General features: G+C 50.0%; 7 protein-coding genes across 7 annotated transcripts; 3 read left to right on the top strand and 4 right to left on the bottom strand.

Annotated features, from left to right (window-relative positions):
* Window positions 1-650: 650 nt before the first annotated feature.
* Window positions 651-3,614, bottom strand: N7503_011506 (trehalose-6-phosphate synthase; the record flags this gene model as incomplete). The annotated part of the gene is made up of 3 exons (XM_057071052.1): window positions 651-2,102; window positions 2,172-3,525; window positions 3,592-3,614. 3 exons carry the CDS (start codon window positions 3,612-3,614, stop codon window positions 651-653), a joined length of 2,829 nt encoding a protein of 942 aa, XP_056917663.1.
* Window positions 3,615-7,514: 3,900 nt separating this feature from the next.
* Window positions 7,515-8,910, top strand: png1 (peptide-N4-(N-acetyl-beta-glucosaminyl)asparagine amidase; the record flags this gene model as incomplete). The annotated part of the gene is made up of 3 exons (XM_057071053.1): window positions 7,515-8,032; window positions 8,102-8,129; window positions 8,179-8,910. 3 exons carry the CDS (start codon window positions 7,515-7,517, stop codon window positions 8,908-8,910), a joined length of 1,278 nt encoding a protein of 425 aa, XP_056917664.1.
* A 1,859-nt stretch (window positions 8,911-10,769) lies between these two features.
* On the bottom strand, window positions 10,770-12,139 carry N7503_011508 (uncharacterized protein; the record flags this gene model as incomplete). Its single annotated transcript, XM_057071054.1, has 3 exons — window positions 10,770-11,502; window positions 11,562-11,922; window positions 11,971-12,139. The coding sequence occupies 3 exons, from the start codon at window positions 12,137-12,139 to the stop codon at window positions 10,770-10,772; spliced, it is 1,263 nt and encodes a 420-aa protein (XP_056917665.1).
* A 527-nt stretch (window positions 12,140-12,666) lies between these two features.
* Window positions 12,667-14,388, bottom strand: N7503_011509 (glycoside hydrolase family 71 protein; the record flags this gene model as incomplete). The annotated part of the gene is made up of 4 exons (XM_057071055.1): window positions 12,667-13,294; window positions 13,370-13,595; window positions 13,664-14,192; window positions 14,254-14,388. The coding sequence occupies 4 exons, from the start codon at window positions 14,386-14,388 to the stop codon at window positions 12,667-12,669; spliced, it is 1,518 nt and encodes a 505-aa protein (XP_056917666.1).
* A 1,410-nt stretch (window positions 14,389-15,798) lies between these two features.
* On the bottom strand, window positions 15,799-17,013 carry N7503_011510 (protein MEMO1; the record flags this gene model as incomplete). Its single annotated transcript, XM_057071056.1, has 3 exons — window positions 15,799-16,678; window positions 16,733-16,801; window positions 16,859-17,013. The coding sequence occupies 3 exons, from the start codon at window positions 17,011-17,013 to the stop codon at window positions 15,799-15,801; spliced, it is 1,104 nt and encodes a 367-aa protein (XP_056917667.1).
* An 856-nt stretch (window positions 17,014-17,869) lies between these two features.
* N7503_011511 (uncharacterized protein) lies at window positions 17,870-18,528 on the top strand (the record flags this gene model as incomplete). The annotated part of the gene is made up of 2 exons (XM_057071057.1): window positions 17,870-18,026; window positions 18,125-18,528. 2 exons carry the CDS (start codon window positions 17,870-17,872, stop codon window positions 18,526-18,528), a joined length of 561 nt encoding a protein of 186 aa, XP_056917668.1.
* An 829-nt stretch (window positions 18,529-19,357) lies between these two features.
* On the top strand, window positions 19,358-19,760 carry N7503_011512 (LSM domain-containing protein; the record flags this gene model as incomplete). The annotated part of the gene is made up of 2 exons (XM_057071058.1): window positions 19,358-19,477; window positions 19,569-19,760. The coding sequence occupies 2 exons, from the start codon at window positions 19,358-19,360 to the stop codon at window positions 19,758-19,760; spliced, it is 312 nt and encodes a 103-aa protein (XP_056917669.1).
* Window positions 19,761-21,822: the final 2,062 nt, after the last annotated feature.

Here is a 21,822-nt window from a genome sequence, read left to right on the forward strand (position 1 = left end):
TGCTTTATGTTAGTTTCCATTACTCATGTTCGCTCTTCAAAAGAGGATGGTTTTTTGTTCTTTTTTTCTCTCCAATTTATGATTCACATGTATTTGCTCCATGTGTATGTGGTGATTTGTTCGGGTGGGTTCTACGTGGCAGTGAATTGGCCACTGGGAATGAATGGCTTTGACCCCCTTTAGGCGTCCCATTTACTAGAGTCCTAGTCTTTGACATTCCCTTAGATTTACTTGGCTTATTTGTAATGCTTATGCGTCCTTGGGGGCCATAGATTGGTCAGACTCAAATTAGGTGGGAAGTATATTCTTAGCATTCAGCCCCGCCTTCCCTATCTATTTGGCATAGTGAAGAAGTGAAGGAAATGCTACGAAAGAGACTACGTAAGGGCGGAGTAACTCCAATTTGCTGACCCACTCGATGTAGTTATTATTCTCAAGGTGGTCCCATAGCCAAGTCTGTATTTGTTTTGTTACAATATCACAGGGATACACATATACCAGTAATAGACTAAGGGTAAGTTCCAGGAAAGGACCGACAGAATGAAGAACGACAACACAGGAAGACTACAGTAGAAACATGTAAGTAAGAGAGATACCCTGCAGGCAGACATCCCTATCAGTATCATCAGAATCAGCATCAGCAGTCATCCCTACGCCCCAAGATCTCTGCATCTCGACGCCACACCAACAAGATGCGGAAACACCAGCAGCCGCAATACATCCAGCAATGACAATCCTGTTGGCAGGACGGCACTCGCTTCAGTAGCATGCGTACCAGCCGTAACAGTCACAATGGCTGTAGCCTTATATCCATCACCGTATCCATTTCCATTTCCATTTTCATGCCCATGCCCATTGCCATTGACATGCTGCACATGAGTCAACTGATTCGCCCACCGAAACAAACTCTCGTCTCCTCTCGCTCCACCCGCCACAAAGATAAAGTCAGCCGACTCATCAGCTGGCAGGCGATCCAATAGGATTGAGGCCGCAGCAGCCTTGGAGGCATGCAGTGGCTCCACGCTCACAGCGCTAGTATCACGGACAACGCGGATAGCCTCGCTACCGCGTGCGCCGTTGATCTGATCCGCTAGCTCGGAGGCTTGGTGCGCGGCAAGATCGCTATCAAGCGCGTGGGTGTAGTCGAATGTTAGTGAACAGCGGCGCTCCTCGATTGTGCTGCCTTCTGTACGTTCTTGGAAATACTCGATTACCTTGCGAATGCCGGCGCGCCAGTCACTTGTGCCTGTGACGTCGACGAGGGCCTCCCAGGCGTCTTTTACTTTTTCTTCGTCTGGATTGGGGCTGGATTTAGCGAAGCAGCCATTTTCGGCGATAAGCCCGATGCGTGGGGAGAGAGTGCGGGCTGTTTTATCGAGTTGATCGGGGCTGTTCTTGCTGGTTAGATAGACAGTGTTCTTGGGGTCGAGGACTAAGGCTTGAATGAGGTCAGTTGCTTCTGTGGATGGGTGAGTCTTGTCGGGGATGAAGGTCGCGCCGTCTTCGAGGAAGAAAATGCGTTTCTGGGCGGCGTGGTAGGATTCTTTGAGGGTGTCTAGGCGAAGGGGGGTGACTGCGTGTGTTTCACGCGACTGTTGCTGGCTGTGGGCTTCGGTGAGTGCGCTTTGGATGGAGGAGAACCAGGCGAGTGCTGTGTGGGGGGCTTTGCGGTCTAGGAGGAACTCCCAGTTTTGCTTTCTTTGCTCTGGTGACATTTCCAATGCTACATTCATCGCGTCGGCGCATTTTTTGTAGTCCCATGGATTGACAAGGAGTGGATGGCCGTGGAATATGGATGCACTGCCCGTGAACTCGCTCAATATAAGAGAGCCGTGCTTCTGGGAAACAAGCTGCCCATCTTGACAGTGGACGAAGTCATGACTTGTGAGGTTCATTCCTTCACGAAGATTGGTGGCCATGTATATCTCTGCCACGCTCATCAATGCGAGGAACTGAGAATAACTGATGTCTTGTTTGAGAAGAACAAGGGGAGAATGAGTGAGAGTGGAGTAGACTGAATTGATCCTCATGGCAATTTTAGAGACCTGGGCTTCCAGCTCTGGAATCTCCGATGCTGAAGACGCCACTTGCACAAGGACCACCTGTACCGGACGGGAAGTTAGAAATCTTCATCAAGGATGACACCCATCATGATATCGGGATTGGCTTACATTCTCTCTCCACATGGGATAGCTTTCCAGAAAGAGCTCATAGGCCAGGAGCTTCTGCTTGATACCTCCAGGTGCATCAAGCCGATCGCGAGCGACGATCAAGTGCTTCCCTCGGTATTTATCGTCGATGTTCGAGATCCAGCTTTTCACCTCAACAGACTGACGCAGTGCATTGAGTGACTGATAATCAATCCCCAAAGGATAATTCTTGACACGCACAAATCGGTGGTTGACTTGTACGCCATCAACAGAAACCTGCAATTGCCGAAGCCGACTGCAGGAATGAATAAAATGATAACAATATTCTTCCGTTTGGAATCCAATCAAATCCGCTCCGAGGAGCCCATCCAGCAACGCATCGCGTGAATTCAAACAGCGAAAAACCTCCGACGAAGGGAACGCCGAGTGCAGGAAGAACCCGATTCTAGCCCGAGGCAGCTTCTTCCTCAGAAGTGCTGGGAGCGCAAGCAGGTGATAATCATGCACCCAGATAGTGTCCCCAGGACGCCAGTTGTTCGCAATGGTGTTGGCAAATGCCTCATTCACCTTGAGGTACTGTTTCCAAGAGTAGTCATCATACTCGGTATGACGCGGACTCTCTTGCATCTGATAGTGAAGAGCAGGCCAAAGCACAGAGCGGCAGAAATGGGTATAGTGGCCTTCAAATTCGCTGTCGGCTACGAATACAGTCAGGGATTCGTACTCAGTCTGGAAAGTCTCGTCGATAAGATGTCGCGTCATATCTGTCAGCGAATCTGTAGGCATGCCTGGTGTTCCCACCCACATCTTGTTTTCGAGGAAGCCTGCGCTTGCCGCCGCATTGATCGCATTATGTAGACCTCCGTTTCCTTGCTCTGCTGCTTTAACGACCCAGTCCTCGGCAGAGAGTAGTGCCCGGGGGCTGCCTATTTCTGTGGGGACTGGGGGAAGGATGCCCCCACCATTCAGAAAGGCCGATTCCTTTGATTCCTGTCGCGAGGCCGGGCGGCTTAGGATGGACGGCTCTGGATGAATGACCGCCTTCGAGCGAGGTTGATTGAACTTGCGGCTCTGGCCCCATGGGACGGCCCGAGGCTCATTGGGACCAGGACCATTGGGATCATCCGCTAAGGGAATTTCTCCTGCTGAATGCGATACATATGCTTTGAATATCTTCTCATCTTCTGTGGTTGCTCCAGGGGTAAGTTCCAAACTCGCGGACCTTTGTCGAAGCTTGTGGGTATCCGCCAGGCGACCAATGATGGGTGTGGCGCCCGACCCATCGACAGCCGCATAGCTTGGTGAAGACTTGCGACGAAGTGACTTTGCACTCTTCAAACCCGTTGACTTGAAGTCAATGGTGTAAGGGAGAAACCTGAAAGTCACGATCGTTGAGTTCCCAGATCCATGGAATGCGGGGTCCCGAAATGCGGAGACTTACAGGGATGCGATGAAAACCGTCATCTTGAAAGGTATGATAAGATGGAAAAGCCAAGGTTATTGTTGATGCGCATTATGCATTATGAGTATGGAATGGAGTGGAAGGAAAGGAAGATGAGGTTGGAATGTCAGGTGAGGGATTTATTTCAACTTGGCAAGTGACGGCCGCATATATATCGGGTCGAGGCTTGTATAGTTCCCTCTCCGCTTTGGTCTTCTGGGTGCCCGACATTCACGCCCCAGGATGCATATACCTCATTCAGCTATACCCTTGAACGGTCGCACGCAGTCCGGACTGCTGTAGTCCGGAGTTATCCCGAGGTGAATGTGAAATTCAAGATTTACGTTGATGATGCTCGGGTTGGATCGGGTTTGTTCCAAGGTTGTTGGCGTTGAAGAGGGGAGCGTTTCATCTCACAGTTCCACCGAAAACTTGATGAGGAAGCCTACAGCTCAGTCCTATTCTCTCTGCATGTCTTGCATGGGGTCTCATGGGGCCCCGGGTAGGCTTTCAGGCACAAGCAGCTCGGATAAATCCCCCTGATGATCATCACCAACCATACCCTTGTCATAGCAAGACGGCCCAATGACGCCAGCCAAGCCTATGTGACACTAGGGCTTCATCTGGCGTTCATATAACGAGATATAACGAACTCTCCTCCAAGAGATCTTCGTTTCAATCTTTACTGCCTCCTAGTATTGAAGATTATTTGGCTTCACATGTTCCTGAGTGCTAATAGAAAGCGCTAATCTAGCGTTGGTGATAACCGTTTTTATCAGGCGTAAGCTAATGTATATATATCTCGGAAGAGCTAACTACGATCGGACTTAAAAGGCCAGAAGGTTAGGATTTATATTACTCCGTGCAATTCAATCGATCGGAAATCCGACCTCGGGAGTTCATGAAAAATGGTTTCGGGCCAAGAGTTCTTGCCGGAGATTAAAAAAAAAGACCGTTAATAAGTGGGGAAAAGATCCAGTTTCTATTTAGAGAACATCCTTCGAAGAAAGCTCGTAAGGCTATATGGACAACTTCCGGCGTGAATCCGAAAGGCCTCGACGCAAAGGAGAGACCTAAGCCTTACAGACCATGACTGAGTTTTCTGTGGACAAGACTCAGGTACGTAGATCAGGAGCTGAGGCGTTCGTCCACCCAGCTCCATGCCGAATGCCGAAATAAACAATCCACCAATAATGGCGGCGACTTCGTCAAGCTCCAGCGCAATTAATATAATACTAGTCGGCATTTCACCCCTGATTCGGACATCATATCTGAGAAAAGACCCGCTGTGATATATCATGGATCTAGAGGAAGGAGGCTTTGGAAAAAGAAAAGAAAAGAGTCGATCTTTTCCTGAATAGGAAACATGATAATAAATGCAGTCAAGACAGACCCAGTCCGCTTGCACAGAAAAAGGTTAGTCAGTTACAGAGCGCACGTAAGTCGACGGGCAGGGCCGGTGGGTGACGCGGAAGCGCAAAGCTAACGCGCGGTAGTGCCAATGCTAGTGGGCCTCATGACTCGACAAAAAAAATGCGTTGAATAAAATCTTTCTCGGTCATGGCTTTAAACTAGTGAAATGAGCGTCATGCAGTTTGATGTGTTAGTTCGACAAGTGAGCGACGACGATAGGTACGTAGATGTCAGAGGATGATCTTAGGGTCGGAGAAAGTCCGACGGTTTTCTTTGCCCATCATCTCCATCATCTCCGCTGTGTTGCGTGTCTTATGCTGGGCTGATGACATGAAGATCAAAGATGGTGGAGGAGCACGTCGAGCAAGCGTCGCAATGCGGTGAAAACAGAGCTTGGAGCACCATTAAATTAGTCACGGTATCCGCGGAATCCCATGCCAAGCGCACATCAAGGCAATCCGGTCGTCAGTCAGCGGAGTCGAGGTCTTTAAAAAGGCTTGGAAAAGTGAAGATCCAGAGGTTATACGTCACAGAAAGATAAGCAGTCTCCTAGCTGCATTGCATTTGGTCCATGCGTTGTTGTTGTAATGACAGCGTCTTGGCTCTTGGCGTGGGGAGAGATCGAATTGGCTCGTCGGCAAGATGAACCCAAATTCGGACGGAGTTGACTTTTCCCGCCAAGAAAAAGGCTTGCTTAGCTTTCCCCATACGCCCGTCAAGGCTATGATTAAGGGAGTTCCTTGCATACTTTCGTGGATTCCAAGGTTTCGCCCAGAAAACCATACGTAGGCAAATTGTCCTCGCGTAAATCGATGTGATATGGGGGCTTTTGTCGCGTATAGAGTACGTGGTAAATGTACTGCGTACATGGTATGCGAGTGCTGTGTGGTGTTATGCGTAAGCTGAGCCGTGCCTGACGCCATCATGACTAGGGTGCACGCCTAGGTTTCCAAGATGCAATCAGAATTACTGTGAAACGAACGGAACACTGGCTCTCATTATATATCATAGAAATGAACAAGGTCTGTGTACGGGTGTCTAGGACAGAAACGGGAGGATGGGGCTCAGAGCTGGGGTGGCTATGAGGCTATGGGGTTAAGCATGGAACACTTGAAACGCCGGTCGGCTTTTGGACTGACTCATGAAGATCAGGCATATTAATGATAAATTTAGATAAAAATTAGAATTCACGGGAGAGAATGATCCAAACAAACGAGACATGCAGAAAGGGGCAATTCCATAGACTCCAATACTCCAATATTCCCCGTATACTGTTAAGGTTCTGCCTGAAGAGAAAAATCTAAAAATGGATGAGTAATCGAGGACTCCGACCAGAGAAACGTGTCGGTGGATATTGATTGTCGGAACGAAGCGCAGGCTTGCGAATCGTGCGAGATACCGGATGGGTCGACCCTGTCCGATTGTGACCCTCTCAGGGTCCAGTTGACCGGAGGATTTCTATCTCTATTGGCAATTGAAAAGCAAGAAAAGTGGGTTTGATAGGCCAAACTGGATTGAACGCATTGAAACAAAACAGGGCAGGCAAAGCTAATTGTGCAAGGTTGAGAGGTCTCTAGAACCTACGCAGAAGTTTGTGTATAGGAAGGTTGCATCTCGATCGACAGGAACATTGGGCCATACCAGAGTATTCTGGAGTGCGACGATGCCAAGCCCCCTGGGTCCCAGAACCCACTTTGTCCACGACGTTGTCAGCATGTCCAGATTGGATCAAGTCGTGCGATGACTAAGTAAGTTAATTGCCTATTGCAGTTTGGCGCGGTGGATCATCGACGAGGCTCTAGCCCGATCGTACTAAATGCCAAGACGGATGCTTGCGCGTCTCCGCCACCAGCTGTTACTGCCCCCGTCGAGCCCTGGCAAAAAGGAAATTGGAGAGGCTTTGAACGCGTAGTCCACCGAGGGTTGATGAACAAGTCGAGACACGGGACGATCTTGCGAGATCTTCATCCAAGCCACCTCACTCATTGACGACATCCTCAGTAGTCTTAGCTTCAGGCTCAATAAGGTATGGTATGGGAAAACAAAGCCCGTAATTCCCAAGAAAAACAAGCATATCTTGACTCCATAGATTTAAGAATTACGAATATTCTAAAAAAAAAAATATGGGGATCAGAAAATCAAGTGCGTAAGACGAAGGTCATTCGAAAAACCCCGTGCGTCGCAAGTTGCCAAGTCGAGAGAGAGTACGTGTGCAAGGGAAAATTACGGGAAAAAGGGTCTTTTTCTTGGCTTCTTTCCGTTTCGCACACGCGGCTTGGGCGCGGGGCCCATGATTGGGGCGAGACGCTGACGACGCTCGTAATACCACCGTATCCCTCGTAACTCACATATTCTCATCACTCCCTTTTTACCTTTATACTCTTCTTCTTCCTTAATTCTCCATAAACCCTCCCCTAGGGTCCTTTTGTCTCCTCCTTCTACCCAACCTGGAGTAGAAGATTTCCCGACTAGTCTGCCGCCGGTGACTTCTTCCACAATACCGATACACCATGGCGGACGGCAGACAGCAACGGGCGGCGTCCCAGCCTGCCTCGAACAACTACGATGCTACTGCTCTCAGCCGCGAGTTTGAACAGTTGATGCGCACAAAACGATTTAACCAGCTACAAGAATCTCGATCCGTTTCTCGATCGCCAGCGCCCGTGGCCAGCCCTTCCATTCCACCGCCCTCTCGTGCTCCCCCGCCACCACCCTTCGGCGCTTCGCCGCACCCGTCTCAAGCACCGCCCACTCCGAAATCGAATGCGCTCAAGGGTCTTCCCATCATGCCCTCACCACCCCACGATGCCGCCTCATTGAAATTCTTCAATCTCTTGAAGGGTCTCTCCGTCACTCCCACCAAATACGAGAACCCTGGTCTTCTCGATGAAGCTCTCTGCATCATTCCACTCGATCGCCTGTATTCAGAGGCCGAGGAGGAAAGCCAGATCATGCATGCCCAAGCCGCCAGCACCAAGGGAAAGCCGGAATGGGGATACCAGGATTGTGTGATCCGCGCATTGCTAAGGTTCGTTGAGCACTCTAGACCCTCACCGACCCACCCTTACCTTTGCCACTAACATCCCTTGATTCGCAGATGGTTCAAGTCTTCTTTCTTCCAATTCGTATACAACCCCCCCCTGCTCGCGGTGCTACATGCCCACGATTGCTCAGGGCATGACTCCCCCCAGCCCCGATGAGACCGCCCGTGGAGCCACCCGTGTGGAATTGTACCGCTGCTCAGAAGCTACCTGCGGTGCTTATGAACGATTCCCTCGCTACTCCGATGTCTGGCAATTATTGCAGACCCGCCGAGGCCGAGTTGGTGAATGGGCCAATTGCTTCAGCATGTTGTGTCGCGCGGTTGGAGCTCGGGTTCGTTGGGTCTGGAACTCAGAGGATCACGTCTGGACTGAGGTGTACTCGGAGCACCAGCGACGATGGGTCCACGTGGATGCCTGCGAGGGCGCCTGGGACCAACCCCGTCTGTACACTGAGGGATGGAACCGCAAGATTTCCTACTGTATCGCCTTCTCCATTGACGGAGCCACTGACGTGACCCGTCGCTATGTTCGCAACTTCGCTAAGAACGGTAGCCCTCGCGTCCGCACTTCCGAGGAAGTTGTTCTCTGGTCGATTCATGAAATCCGACGCAAGCGCCGCGAGAACATGTCCAGTGCTGACCAGGCTCGCCTGATGAAGGAGGATGAGCGTGAAGAGCGAGAGCTCCGTGCCTACACTGCCTCCGCTCTGGCGGCTGAGATCAACAACCTCCTCCCCCGCAGCGCGACTGCCCGGGCTCACGAGCAGAAGCACGCCGATGCTCTCCAAGAGGCTTCCACCGAATGGCTCGCGGCTCACGGCCACGGCCACTCGGGACCTGACCGTTCGCCCGGTGGGAGGTAAAAGCTCGACAGGATATGTCGGATAGAACTTTCTTTCTCTGGGTCTTTGAAGAAATCACTCCTTGGATTCCCTTGATTTTGTCGACTGCTCGAGCGACCCGATCCCCCTTCCAGCCTCTCCAGCTGAGCTGACGAGAGGTCCGGCCGGGCGCCCTCGAATAACATCGAACAACCTTAACACCCCCCTATCATCCTCCTCGCCCGGAGGGTACGTCGCGCCGGGTCACACCACGTCGCAGCATTCTCTCGACTTGTGGCCCAAACGGCAGCTTACTTCTGGTCAGAATACCAGAGCGCGACTGCGACCCCCGAACTCGGACCATCCGAGCTTGTTCAATTTTGCACCCCAGTTTCGACTTGGTGGTTCTGAACATATTGCTCACTTTGATCTACCCACGATCACATATACATCTCCTATGACCGACGTCCTTGACACGATCTATCTTTCTATCATTTCCTTGTTATATTTGGATCACACGACCTGGAGCAAGAGGTTTTTGGACATCTTGCATTAATACGGGTTTCACCGATAAATGGCTCTTTCATTTTCATTTTGGTTCTTCGCATCATGGCATTTTGCTTGGGCATGGTTTTGCACGGCGCCAGTGGTGACGACTTCTTTCCTTAATTCGGGATTTGCCATTTGGCACACGAGACAATGTTCTCATTTTCCTTTCCTTTTTGTCGCGATCGACAACGATCTTTTCTTTGGAGATGTTCTCCTGCTTTCTTTAGTATACCTCTATTACACCTCGCCAATACTATATATTAATACCTTTTCAAAATATTTCCATATTAAAGTAAAAAAGCCATAAAATCAGCTAGAGCCTGAAATATCCAAGTAAGACCCCTTAATGAAAAGTCTACCCAACAAAGCCTCACAGTAAAAGTAAAATACCCAAAATTACCCGTTTGATTAGGATGTGCGATCCTCCCCCGCGATGAGACCCTTAGCGCCTGCCACACCCGGTGGACCCGATGGATGCAGTGGAGTCAGGCTGGCGAATTCCCGACCCATCCGCATTGCAGAATCAGGCACGTAATCATCCTTCATGCGCTAGAAACTTCATAGAACACAAAATTGATCCCCAATTCTTTCATTTTCCCTCCGAAAAACCTTAACACCATCTCTGTACTTCATATAAACTAATGTTCCTTTCATGTTTGTTTTCTTTCTGCGAGTGGAACTCCCGTAAGGCAGTGTGCACGGCCCATTTATTTATAGATTAAATCCAAGTGGGTCCAGGGTCTCGGGGAAACGGGGTTTAGGGCTTCATGGAAATAGGGGTTACGCGTTTACGCGTTCAACAACTGCGTTTCTTTTCAATACTTTACAGTAATGCCCGCTTCCAAGAGTATGCTGTGTGGATAGTTGGATTAAGCATACAAACAAGCAAAAACACAAGCATCCGACAATCTTCCCGGGATTCTACAAGAATGCTATGATGTAAAGGGTCCCCTTGCACGTAAGCTGGACCCATATTTCTGGTATCTTAGATATTGCATCATCGTCTAACTGGTGCAAGTGCTATATGTGGAGCTTGCTGCAACCTTGGTATTAGTCTGCGGATATTCAGGTTTCTAGGATTCTTAATGCATGTTTCCACGCTATGTAGATAACACGTATGATTGATAGATATGATATATGTATGTGGAATCACATAAAGAGAGTAATGATCATCTTTGCATGCTCGGGTTACTTATGAATTCATGCATATCGCAGTCCCCGAAGTATCTAGGAGAAGCCGAACCGAGACAAAGTGCCATGACGTTTCTTGTTTAATCTGTGCAGCTCATACCCACACGGGTATGGAGTTCAGAACGTACATAACTGTAACCCCCTCTCTTTATCCACACCCCTCACCTCGCCGAGATGCAACAGTCGATCCCCCTCTGCCTAAGGTCGTCGCCCATACGACCCAGCTCGTGCACGTAATACGGCTGGCCTTCCAGGCGTAGCTCCCACGCTGCTAGTCCGTCTGCTTTCTTGAAAGGTAACGGAATGATGTCAGAAGTAGATGATGAAGGTGGTGAGGAGTAAAAGGAACAGTATGAATGCAGGATTGTGGAGGTTCCTCTACTCGCAGCCATGTCACTTCCACTGACATTGATACTGAGACTCGAGCTAGAATTGGAGCTAGAACCCGAAGTAGAGCTCGACTCTGACTCCTCATCCGAACTCCCAGAACCAAGATCATACTCATCCAACGCCTTCACTTGACGACGAATCGTCCGCGAACGCGAGCGCTGCTGAACCCGCAATCCGCGCAATGGCTCCAGAAACACGGGTAATTTCTCGACCGGCTCACTGAACCATGTGCGACCCAAGACAAGCACGAATGATTTCAATGTCGGTAACAATGCCAATGCGCGACAGGTTTCTATCCATTGCGCCCGTCCAGCGGAAATGTATATCGCGCGTACGGGATCCTTGCATGGAAGCCAATGGCCTTCGAACGACCAGCGCAGCTCGACGTTACGTATACAGTCCCAGTGATCTGCGGGGATAGTGGGGCGCATATACGGTAGTGACCATGGGTTACTGAATTCAAATGTGTTGAGGGTATACAGGAGGTGAATTGATTCTTGGTACCTAAATTGAAGGTCAGTTCCTCTCCGCATTGGGGGTGAATCGGGACATTATTCTCATACATTTGTCGACACGTCAACGCGGGACTTAGCAGTTTCGCCGATCTACGGGTATGCGCGAGATCACCCTCCTTCACGGGCTGGGGGATCCCATGCCCGTTACAGATCTCGCAAGATGAATCGCGCTCCTGGCGCGTCTTCTCTTCGTCTGATGTAAGTGTGTGGGTCTTGAGTGGACACACTATGTGGCCGAGGCGCTGGTTATTGCGCTGGATGATATGTAGTCGCTGTCCGCCCAGAACCATCTCCCAGATTATCAGGCGGAGCTCTGGGGAGAGGCGCGACAGCAATCGAGATTGTGGCTGTGGCTCGGCGATCGTGAGGGTTCTGCGACGGGGTCGTGGTAGAGGAGGGGGCTGATTGCCTGTCGCGTGCCCAATAATGAACCCAAATTAGCCTAAATCCATCGTACGTCCTGATTGCGGGAAGCTATGAAGGTATGTGACAATAGTCATAATTGGATCCTTTTCTCCTTCTCCTACCGAGGCTGCAAAAGGTACAGGGAGTTCGTAATACTGACTCTGGTATCGTTGGGCGAGCACGTCCTCCCAGGAGAAGACGCCGTGTTTCATGCGGGCCATTGTTGGTATAGCCCCACGGGGATTAGAGGATTAAAGGCAGACTATGATGACGAGATAGATGATGCCCAATGCAACTCTCAATGAAATCAATACGGACTTCGCGATTCACATAAGTAAATGCTTCCGCTGGTCCTCGGGAACTGTGTTGTCCTGCTGATCAAGCCATGGGCTTGGCCAAAGCCTGAAGAGGGTTCCATTCAATCCGGGCGGGCAGCAACAGGGGGTCATATAAGGAGAAAAAGAAACCAAAATACACTAATCATAAAAAGGGCGCATATGAGAGACAAAGCCAAAGCACGCACTTGTCCGACCTCGGATATGAGTCGGTGTGCACGATAAAGGATTCTAAGATAACGAGTGTGGAGTCAAGATAATAACCCGCTTGTATTTTGATCAACCCAACCGAGATCCCTGTTGATCGGATATGATGATATTGAAATAATGACTGGTCTAGAGTACAAACTGATAATTGAATATTCTATTCATGGCCCTTATCCGAACAGCTATTCGTCTCCCCCTTCACACCGCTAAGTGCTAGTGCAAGTGCTAGTACTAGTGCTCATCCCACCGGTTGAAGACGCACTACTGGCCCCCAGGGTATTCGTCGGACATGCCACCTTCAGCCCCTGTGACAACAAAGCCAGTCCAGCCGGCTGGAGACGGTCAATCGTGGATGGGGCCGGGAGAGTCCCCACATAGGCATTGAAATTGTAGATCCCGCAGATACAATGATCAACAATGTCCTTCAGGCTAGTCCCCGACAACACCGTCTTTCCTCTCCGCGTTATCGCGAACTTCTGCTGACCCACCCCCATGGGCGCAGACCATGAACTGATCCCCGCCGGTGCCCGGAACAACCGTGTCTTGTTGCCTGATTGTACGTGTACTTCTGCGGGTGATTTGAGCAGCGCAACGACGAATACCTCGTCTTTCATGGTTTCCCACCCGTCAGGCTTACCACTGAAGAAATTGCCGCTGGCGTTATTGGCGCTGCTGGTCATTGTTGTGTCGGTCGCGTCGCAGTTGACATCCCGGGGTGTGGGTCGGTACCAGTAGACCAGCTTCTCTTCTTCGATGTAGGGAAGTGCAACTGTGCTTCCGGCCTTGTAAGCGGCGATAAATGGCTTGGCCATCTCTAGCCAGCCGTCATGAGGCCTTGATATTTGGAAAGGGAGATGTTAGAAACTGGCGCGGTATGTTAACGGTAAGTGATGTGTTGGGGTCACTCACATATCCATCACCCACTTGGATGACCCATCGTCGGTGTGAGGCGATGACAGCGGTCCAATGTAATGCGACTCTCCATAGTCATTCCAGGTGATGATTTCCACAAAGCGAGGTTTGAGAGCCAGGATCTCGCGCCAGCGCCGATACCAGAGCAAGTCAGAGGGGAAGACCCAGTTCTTGCTGTAGGACACCTCACTTCCGAAATGGGTAAAAAACCATGCCGAGACCGCTATTGGCAATGTAAGTAGAGTATTCAGAGAAGCCGGTCGTGTCCAGAAACAAGAACGGAATACTTACGCGCGATGTAGGGCTTCCCACCCAAAGCATCGATATAAGCCTTATCAGTATCAGGTACTGTAACAAGGTTCTTAACCGTAGGAGCCTTGTTGTCTCCATTACTTGGCCAAGCCATCCAATTGAGTGCACTTTGCGCATCATCGAAGTTGCCCTCTCCGGGGTGGAAGTTAGGTGCAAAGAAGAGGCTCTGACCTGCTGCAGCAGTCATGGCAGCGACATCCAGGCCATCGCCAGAGAACGACGAGACAAAGACCTTGCCATCTACTTTGAGCTGAGAGGAGTAGCTGGCGTACTGTTTGATTTTGGCACCGATGGCGCTACCTTGTCCCGTGCTCCACCAGTTGAAGTCAAAGGAGATGAACACCTTCATTCCATTCTTGGCGGCAGATGTGTAGGCATATTGGAGCTGGGTATCAGTGTACGAATCTGTACCGATGTTTAAAGCGAAAGCGTCTATGCCGAAGGCTTTGGCACGCTGCATGTCATCGTCATAGTCGCTGGAGTTTTGACGGTTGCTGGTGATACCGATCTAGATTTTATTGTTAGTACACTCGATCAGGTTACCATGGGGTTGTGTACTGCGTGCTTACCATGAAGTGACAAAACACGAGTTTATCACCAGCTGTTGATGTAGTGACTGCGGAAGTCGAAACTGTAGAGACTGGACTGGTCATTGTCAGCGCTGCCAGCAGCCCAACAAGGACAAACAAAACCCGTGCCAGCATGGGTGATGTTGGTAAATGAGTGTGGGGGATAGTGGGAGTGTCAAGGAACGAAGGAATGAGAGTCTACTAAAAGCTGCTGATCGAAGATAGAACCTCCCAGAGGCAATGCGAATGAAGACAAACTAGGCGAGAAGGCGCGTAATAAATATCATTGAATGGGCCATACTGACTGGACCGGATCCCTTCCACCTCCTTCCAATTCATCAAACTTCCCAGACGCGTCACATTCACTCCCGGCAGGACGCGCCATCTCGCAAAGTATGGAGGAATGCAAAAAAGTATCAACCTCGCAGTAAGGGATTGCTACAGAATCACCGTGTCAGACGAATAGGCTCGGTATCTAGGCGCCAAAGGGACTGCAGGATCTGTCAATTCATCAACACCCAACACTAGCGCGATCGGTGTGTTTCGGGCTAACTTTGTTCAATGATGACAGCGGCTGTTAGTGGCTCCCGCACAATCTGGTTTGATTCGACCAGGACGGTGGCCTGAGCCAGGAACAAGCCCCTGGCGAGTATCGAATACGAGATCCTTATCAACGGCTGATATATCGGTTTCAGGTTCCACCATCCAAATTTCCGGTACCTGGAAACCCCTTTTTCGCCCTTAAGATCTAACGTGAGACCAGTCTGTTGGTAGAACATTCACCAATAAAGTCACTTACAATCATGATACAGATCAGGCTCTGCGTCAAATCAAGTCGCTAGAGACGGATTTGTACGCAATCGTGTAACCCATGGCTCGGGGGTAATTCCGGATCAACGGCGCAACTGGACGCAGGGTCCAGCATCTTACTCTATTCTAAGGGCGATGTTGGCTTTTGGGAGCCCTTGAGGCTTCACTTCCGTAACTCCGTGCTCTTCCAAGCTATCATATGCCACAATACTCATGTGGTATAGCCTCCTCGGGTAATGCAGCGGACGGCTCTATGGATGATGTAACAAGTAAATATTCCGATTTTCCCAGTGTTTCCCATACAAAAGCCCCCCAGACTGACCTGACCTGGGATTTGACCTTGTGATGAGCAATCCACGGTTATCAAACGCTACTGGGGATCGCAAAATACGGTTTTCTTGCGGCCCGGGGGCTCATCATCGGAGAGAGTCCAGCTTGGGCTACACGCCACGCCACGCCTGTAAGCCACGAAAAAGACATATGTAATATATCTTCAGGTATTCTGCTGGAAAGCGACAGGCAAAGGGAGTTTCTATTGTCTACGTACGCCCAGCCGGCTAAATTTACGAATTGCGAGTGCGGCGAGAGAGCAAGACACAGATCTACCTGGATTCTATTGCCTCAGATTCTGTATTCAGCGCAAGGTTTAATTGAGCAAGTTTTATCCCTGCACGATAATATCTTGTTCAACGTTGTAATGGAAGCCAGCAAAGCGAGCGCATGTCACAGGGCCCGTTAGAGAGACGCAAAAGCCGAAACATAGCTCACAGAGCTGTCGTTCACATCTACCGCATCTGAGCTGCGCTCGTACCTCAGAAAGTGAAACAGGCCTTGCTTCCCTTCCGGTCGGCCGGCTGTTACCACCTCCAACGCAGCCATGATAACACCAATAGGATGGCGACCGCAGACAGTATTCCCGGTGCGTTCGATTGTATCCAGGAACTTACTCGCCGATCCAGTGGTGATGGCTGACATAGTGGCAAGGTCGAAGGCCGAGATACTCTCGTGAATCGCAGGCTCTTTACTAGAGATCCGATCCCCACGCCGCAGGCCATGTCCTACACAGACGGACTCAATCTCCTTGGATACGTTAGCAGGTTCTTGCCCTGGCTGTGGGAGTGTGTCGCTGGATAGGGGAAGCTCCGGTCCTGGCTTTGGGGCCTGCGGGACGTAGTATGTGTAGCGAAAACGGAGGCCCCAGTGGCAAAAGTCTGAGCTGATGACGAATGCGTTCTCCGGATCTTCTAAATAAGGAGCCAATAGTGCACCAAAGGCTCGTTCCGTGGATGCAGAAGTACTGCCAACCATTATCGGGACCAGCGGGGGATATTGAGACGTTGGAGTCTCTGGGTATTGCAGCTGAAGGAGACGGTGGATATAGGGGAGGTGCATCTCAATACTGTGTTCTTCTTCGTCGACAGACTGAGTCATGGCCGTAAAGCTGGTTTTGGATCCATCCGACTTTCTCGCCTGTGTCTTATGGAGCTTGGCGATCAGCTCTGTATCTAGTGGGAGGGGGTCCTTCGAGAGCGGGGTATAGTATGACTTGACCTGTGGGAGGGCCAGGGTTGAAAGGGAATAGTGATGAGATGGACCCAAGACGAAGATACGTTTACTAAATTGGGAAGGATATTAGATATGATCAACACCCGGGAAATTCGTTGCTTACGCCCTTGACAGGTCAAGCGCCTTGTATGCATAGGCTGCACAGGGCCCTGAGTAGGAATAACCGGCATGTCTAGTTTCATTAGTACCATCATTCTAACATCCCAGTATGATCAATATGAATACATACGGTGCTATAATGATCCGGGCCCCCGAGACTGGAAGTGAGCCCACATTGTCTAAGGTATCCGGCACCTGTGCTAGCCAGCCATCCAGCTGGCCTGTCAAGGTTCGACTATTATCAGAGTACCATGACCCAGCATGATAAGCCTGTCTGGAAGCCATGGTGATGAGAGATCTAGCTGCACTGAGTGGTGGTCAATAGTAGAGGTGAGAGTTGAAGTGAGGAGAAGCGGGGGAGACCATCGTCATGGCGGAGCAAGGTTGCGGGATACCGAACGCTCTGGCCAACGGCATGCCGGTTTGATTCAAGCTTGTTGATATGTCCGAGGCACTATAAGGGTAATTGATATCGTTATTACACAGGTAAGGTCTATTTAGGCATGTCATCAGTGACTTTTACAGCTCAAGCTGATCGTGCCGGGTATGGGGATCTATTGTCTTGATGGGTCCCTGCTGTAATTCATGGACAAAATTGATATGATCGCAATGTAGTGGACCGTAAATCCATCGATAAGCCAACAAATAACGAGTCGGAATACATAATAAGACGCATCATATTAAGCTCATGATATTGGTGTTTGCTTATGATTGAGTTTTGTTCATAATTGGCTTGCTCGGGATTGGGTGTTGCTCGGGGCTGCAGACAAAGAATCTAGGATTGCGACCAGTAAGGGGCTCACCCCAGCACCCTTAGTACCTGTCTCTTGACTTCATGCAGCAAAATGTGTTTAGACGTATCAAGTATACATCAAATAAATAATCCAACCTTTTCCTCTCCATAACCATTAAGGGAATCTTGACCAGTGCAATATTACCTGATATGGCCTAGCGTGGATCTGTACCAAACGCGACTCTCGTAATCGACGCGCCTGGCCAATCGCATTCCCGTGCCTTCCCAGCCATTCTTGTCTCTAAATGCAACTCTACTCCTCTACACCTTTCTTGGGAGCCATATACCCTCTCTTTCAAAAGACCTTCGCCCAACTGCCAGGCCCGAACTCGGCTCCAAATCATCACAATGTCTCTCAAGCGCAAGGCATCCTTCTCTGCGGCCCCATCGAGCCCATTTGTTCCCATGTCCTGCGAAGTGGACATGGTTGATAGCTTCAAACACCTCCACAGCCGAACAAGAAAGCGTTTTCGCGATGGTCGCCCAGATGATGAAGTAGTATATGGTAAGCTTTTCGTCTCATCATCTCTTGGAAAGGCTATTTACCAATCAACTGCCACGCGATCCATTACCAAAACAAAGATCGAGCTAACCGACAAGCAGCGAAAACTCTCCGTTGGATCTTCTCAGCCCAGCAACAACCGATGGCAGCCCCGATGGACACAAGCGAAGAAATAATGGAGGAAAATCACTCTCAATCCTCCGAAACCGTCGATCCTCGACAACACACCTTGCTGCGATTCTTCCAACCTCGAACACAGCCCACCGTTCAATTCAAACCATCCCGTGAGGCACTGGTGCCTCGTGCAAATGAGACTAGCATGACCCAGGATGAGACTCTGCGACGCGCAGCATTTCAGCAGATGACTGTCGGTGCTGGCTCGAGTGGAAATGAGACGGTGAGTACAGAGTTCAACCATGTGGATATGGACATGGACATGGACACAGATGAGAGCAGTGAAGGCTCCAATTCATCTCCAAACGTGGGCGCAATGGCTTGGATGTGATATCAATAAACTTTGTCGACTAAGCGCTGGTCGCTACGAGCGGAAGAGCTCTTGCTTCCGCCTACTATTCTATCGGAATATCCAGGCGATGAGGGGTATTTCCAGGGTTTTGCTATTCTCTCATCTTCAGACTCTCCGTGAGGATCTGTCGTTATTTGCTTTTGGTGTTTTCGGCGGGCTGGGAAGGCGATTGACAGCGGAGTAATTAATTGGACATAGTTAATATTCAAATCTTACCTTATTCATTGGTCACTATAGTCAGAATACTTTGCATAAGATAGTAGACTGCTGAAACAATCACTTGGAGCTTTGTTTTGTGGAAAGACCTTGGATTGAAAGCAACATATCAATCTATGATAGTGTCCCTCTATACCCAGCTCCGTAGATACCTAATGGACTTGTCGGACGTGCGTTGGAGTAGGAAAGAATGTAGAGCAAGCGTTTACTTTCGAGGCATTCTCTTTTGAATACGCGTGTGATTGGATGTTATCCAGCAGTTGTCCAATCTGAGCTTAAATAATGAGCTAATTGCTCACATATTCGAGTTGCCGAGGCTATTGTATGCGTAACAGGCCTTGTTGCACCCCACCAACGGGCCTCAGGCATCACTACAACTTGTCCGCCGCAGCTGCTCAACTTCGTTACCTCCAACAACCCATCTCATGATTCCACAATTGCTGCATAACTGACGAACGAATCATCCTACCGAGTCCCTATACCTCGCTGAGACACCAACCTTGACTTCGAACCTCCTGCAATCTTAGACTGCCACGCCGGTGCCCAGCCCTCGTTGTACCCATCGCGTCAACACAGACACCCACCAAAGTCAATGATGACTATGGATACCGACCAAGCTGTTCAATATTTGGACAGGTTAATTGGTCGGCAGCTACGGGTCCACACGACTGACAGCCGCATGTTTGTTGGCATCTTTAAATGTACTGATGCGGTAAGCCTGTTGTCTTCGGAGCTGGAGATACATCCCCGCACAGCGTGAGACCACGTATTCAGACCATGTGCTGACTGGGACTTTGTTACAGGAGCGAAACATCATCCTTGCCAACTCCCTTGAATATCGTCTTCCTACTCCTTCCGCTATCCAAGCAGCCGCCGACTCATGGGAAAAGAATTCCGGCGCACCGAGCGCCACGATCAAAGTCAACATGACACACCGGCTTATTGGACTCATCGTGGTGCCAGGTCGTCACATTACGAAGATAGAGCTGGAATAGATCACCTTTCTTGGTCTTAGCTCGCGTCCACGAAACTCCGAATATATTCCCTATTCTTCCAATCAGAGTGGACTGGCAATATCATCACACATCGGGACCCAGTCAAATGAAAATAATTCGTCAACACCTCCTGCTAGGCAGCCCCGGCTTCTGCCCTATATGTGGTGCACCACCTCGGTTCCTGCTTGGCAGATATCACGAAAATGAACGTGGGGCTGCCAAGGCACCTTGGGAGGCGTTCCCAGTTGGTGGTCCATCAACGTGGCATGGGGAACACGAAACCTGCATCACAGCAACTGGTCTTGGCTAGTAGGACCACTGTGAAGGATCAGCCACTTGAAGGGGGGGGGGGCTTGCTTGAAGGCTAATCCTGGAAATACAACACTATGTATGGAGGGGGAAAAGGCGGTGTCTTCGCCACGAGAGATTCTACCTTGGCATGCATGCAGGAGCTATTATCTTTTATGCAGTACGGAGATTGTCTGCGGCTCATGCCCATTGTGTGCGATAACGTTCGAGTCATGCATGGATAATAAAGGTTTCTGCGAGCTCTGAAACCCCTTCTGATTGATCGCTGCAAGAAATTTTACGGGGTTGCAGTGTACCGTGTAGGCCTGGAAGATTTACTGCTACTTCGGGAGAGTTTTTTTTTTTTTTTTTATCTTTGTGTTGTCACACTATTGAGATGGTGGCGCGGGAATAGCCACGGAGACGTTACTAGCGTTGTCTTTCCCCGCTACTTTTGATTAGGAGCCTTGGTGGAGTCTAAGCTCCTGCTCATAGTTTGCCCCAGGTTGCTTCGGAAAACCCACTAAGGCGTTGGCTAGCCCTGCAACGTCCCTCGCACAGTCCCAGCAAGCCAGACCGAATCATAATCTGGAGGTGTGCTATCGTGGGGATCTAAGACGTGGTCGCTTATCAGAAGGATGACGAGTAGTGGTATGATCCTGCCAGCCACACACCTTTATGATGACATTACTAGAAAATTAAATAAGCTACGATCTGTGTATCTTTGTTTTCATAATAAGTATATATTTTTTCTGCCCTAAGAGAACCATATAAAGTCTAAAAAGTCATGAACGCATCGCTATAAATACATAAAGACATCTAGGCAACCACCGGCCCGGCGATGATCCGTGATTAGCTAACCAAGCTCCAGCTGTGGCCAGAACCGGGCGACAGCTGAGTATCGTGTAAGTATCTTTTCACGCATAAGCGGTGGCGGAGTACTTTCACACTACTTAGACCTAGATTTGTTCCCCCCCCCCCCCCCCCCCCCTTCTACACATATTCCCCTCTTTCTATTTTCCATTCCCTGCCATCCTCCCCTTTGAGTTGATCAAGAGGAGGAAAAGAAATAATTTAGGTGAGTCATGCTGGTTGTTCCTGCTTCGTCGACTTATGTGGGACAAATACCTCGCTCAAAATCCCCGTACATAATGACGCATTCCTCCACCCGCCCCGTCCACACCCCAAATCCACCACAGAGTTTCCCCAGCAATTACACCCTCTCCCTTGCTTTCCTCTCAACCTCCACATGCCCGCTTGGATTCTGTGGAGTTCAGCCCTGTGCCCTCACGAGTCATCGCCCAACAGCCAACGCGCAGACTAATACCGTATAGGAGGAAGCTTCTGTTTCACGCAAGCCCCGGAGCTTCGCCTTCCACCTCTTCCTTACACCCAGCTTACCCTCCCAAGCTTCGTCGATCCACCCCTTCCTCTGTAGGCGCCTCAACTAGCCCTGCTCATTACCATTACCTATCCGAAAGCGTTCACTCGCTTGATTGTCTCCCCCTCGTGATCATCCCGGAATCCTTCAGCTCCCGCCAAGGCCAAGCAACGAAAACTTTCTCGTGGTACCGCCAACAAAAAAAAAAAAATAAAGCCCGGATCCGTTCAGTAGGATATCTGCGAGCTTAATATAGCCCTCGTCAAGACCAACCTTGCTGGACCCTAGAAGCCAAGACATTCCAACACACAAGGGGATCTTTCTCGGCATAGCGGCTTGAACGTCCGCTGTTTCGTGCGATTCCAAGCTTGGCAGACATCCCAGCCTCGCAGC

The sequence above is a fragment of the Penicillium pulvis genome (assembly GCF_028828015.1).
Source record: "Penicillium pulvis strain IBT 33274 chromosome Unknown scaffold_8_segment0_segment0, whole genome shotgun sequence".
In the NCBI taxonomy this organism is placed as follows: Eukaryota; Fungi; Ascomycota; class Eurotiomycetes; order Eurotiales; family Aspergillaceae; genus Penicillium; species Penicillium pulvis.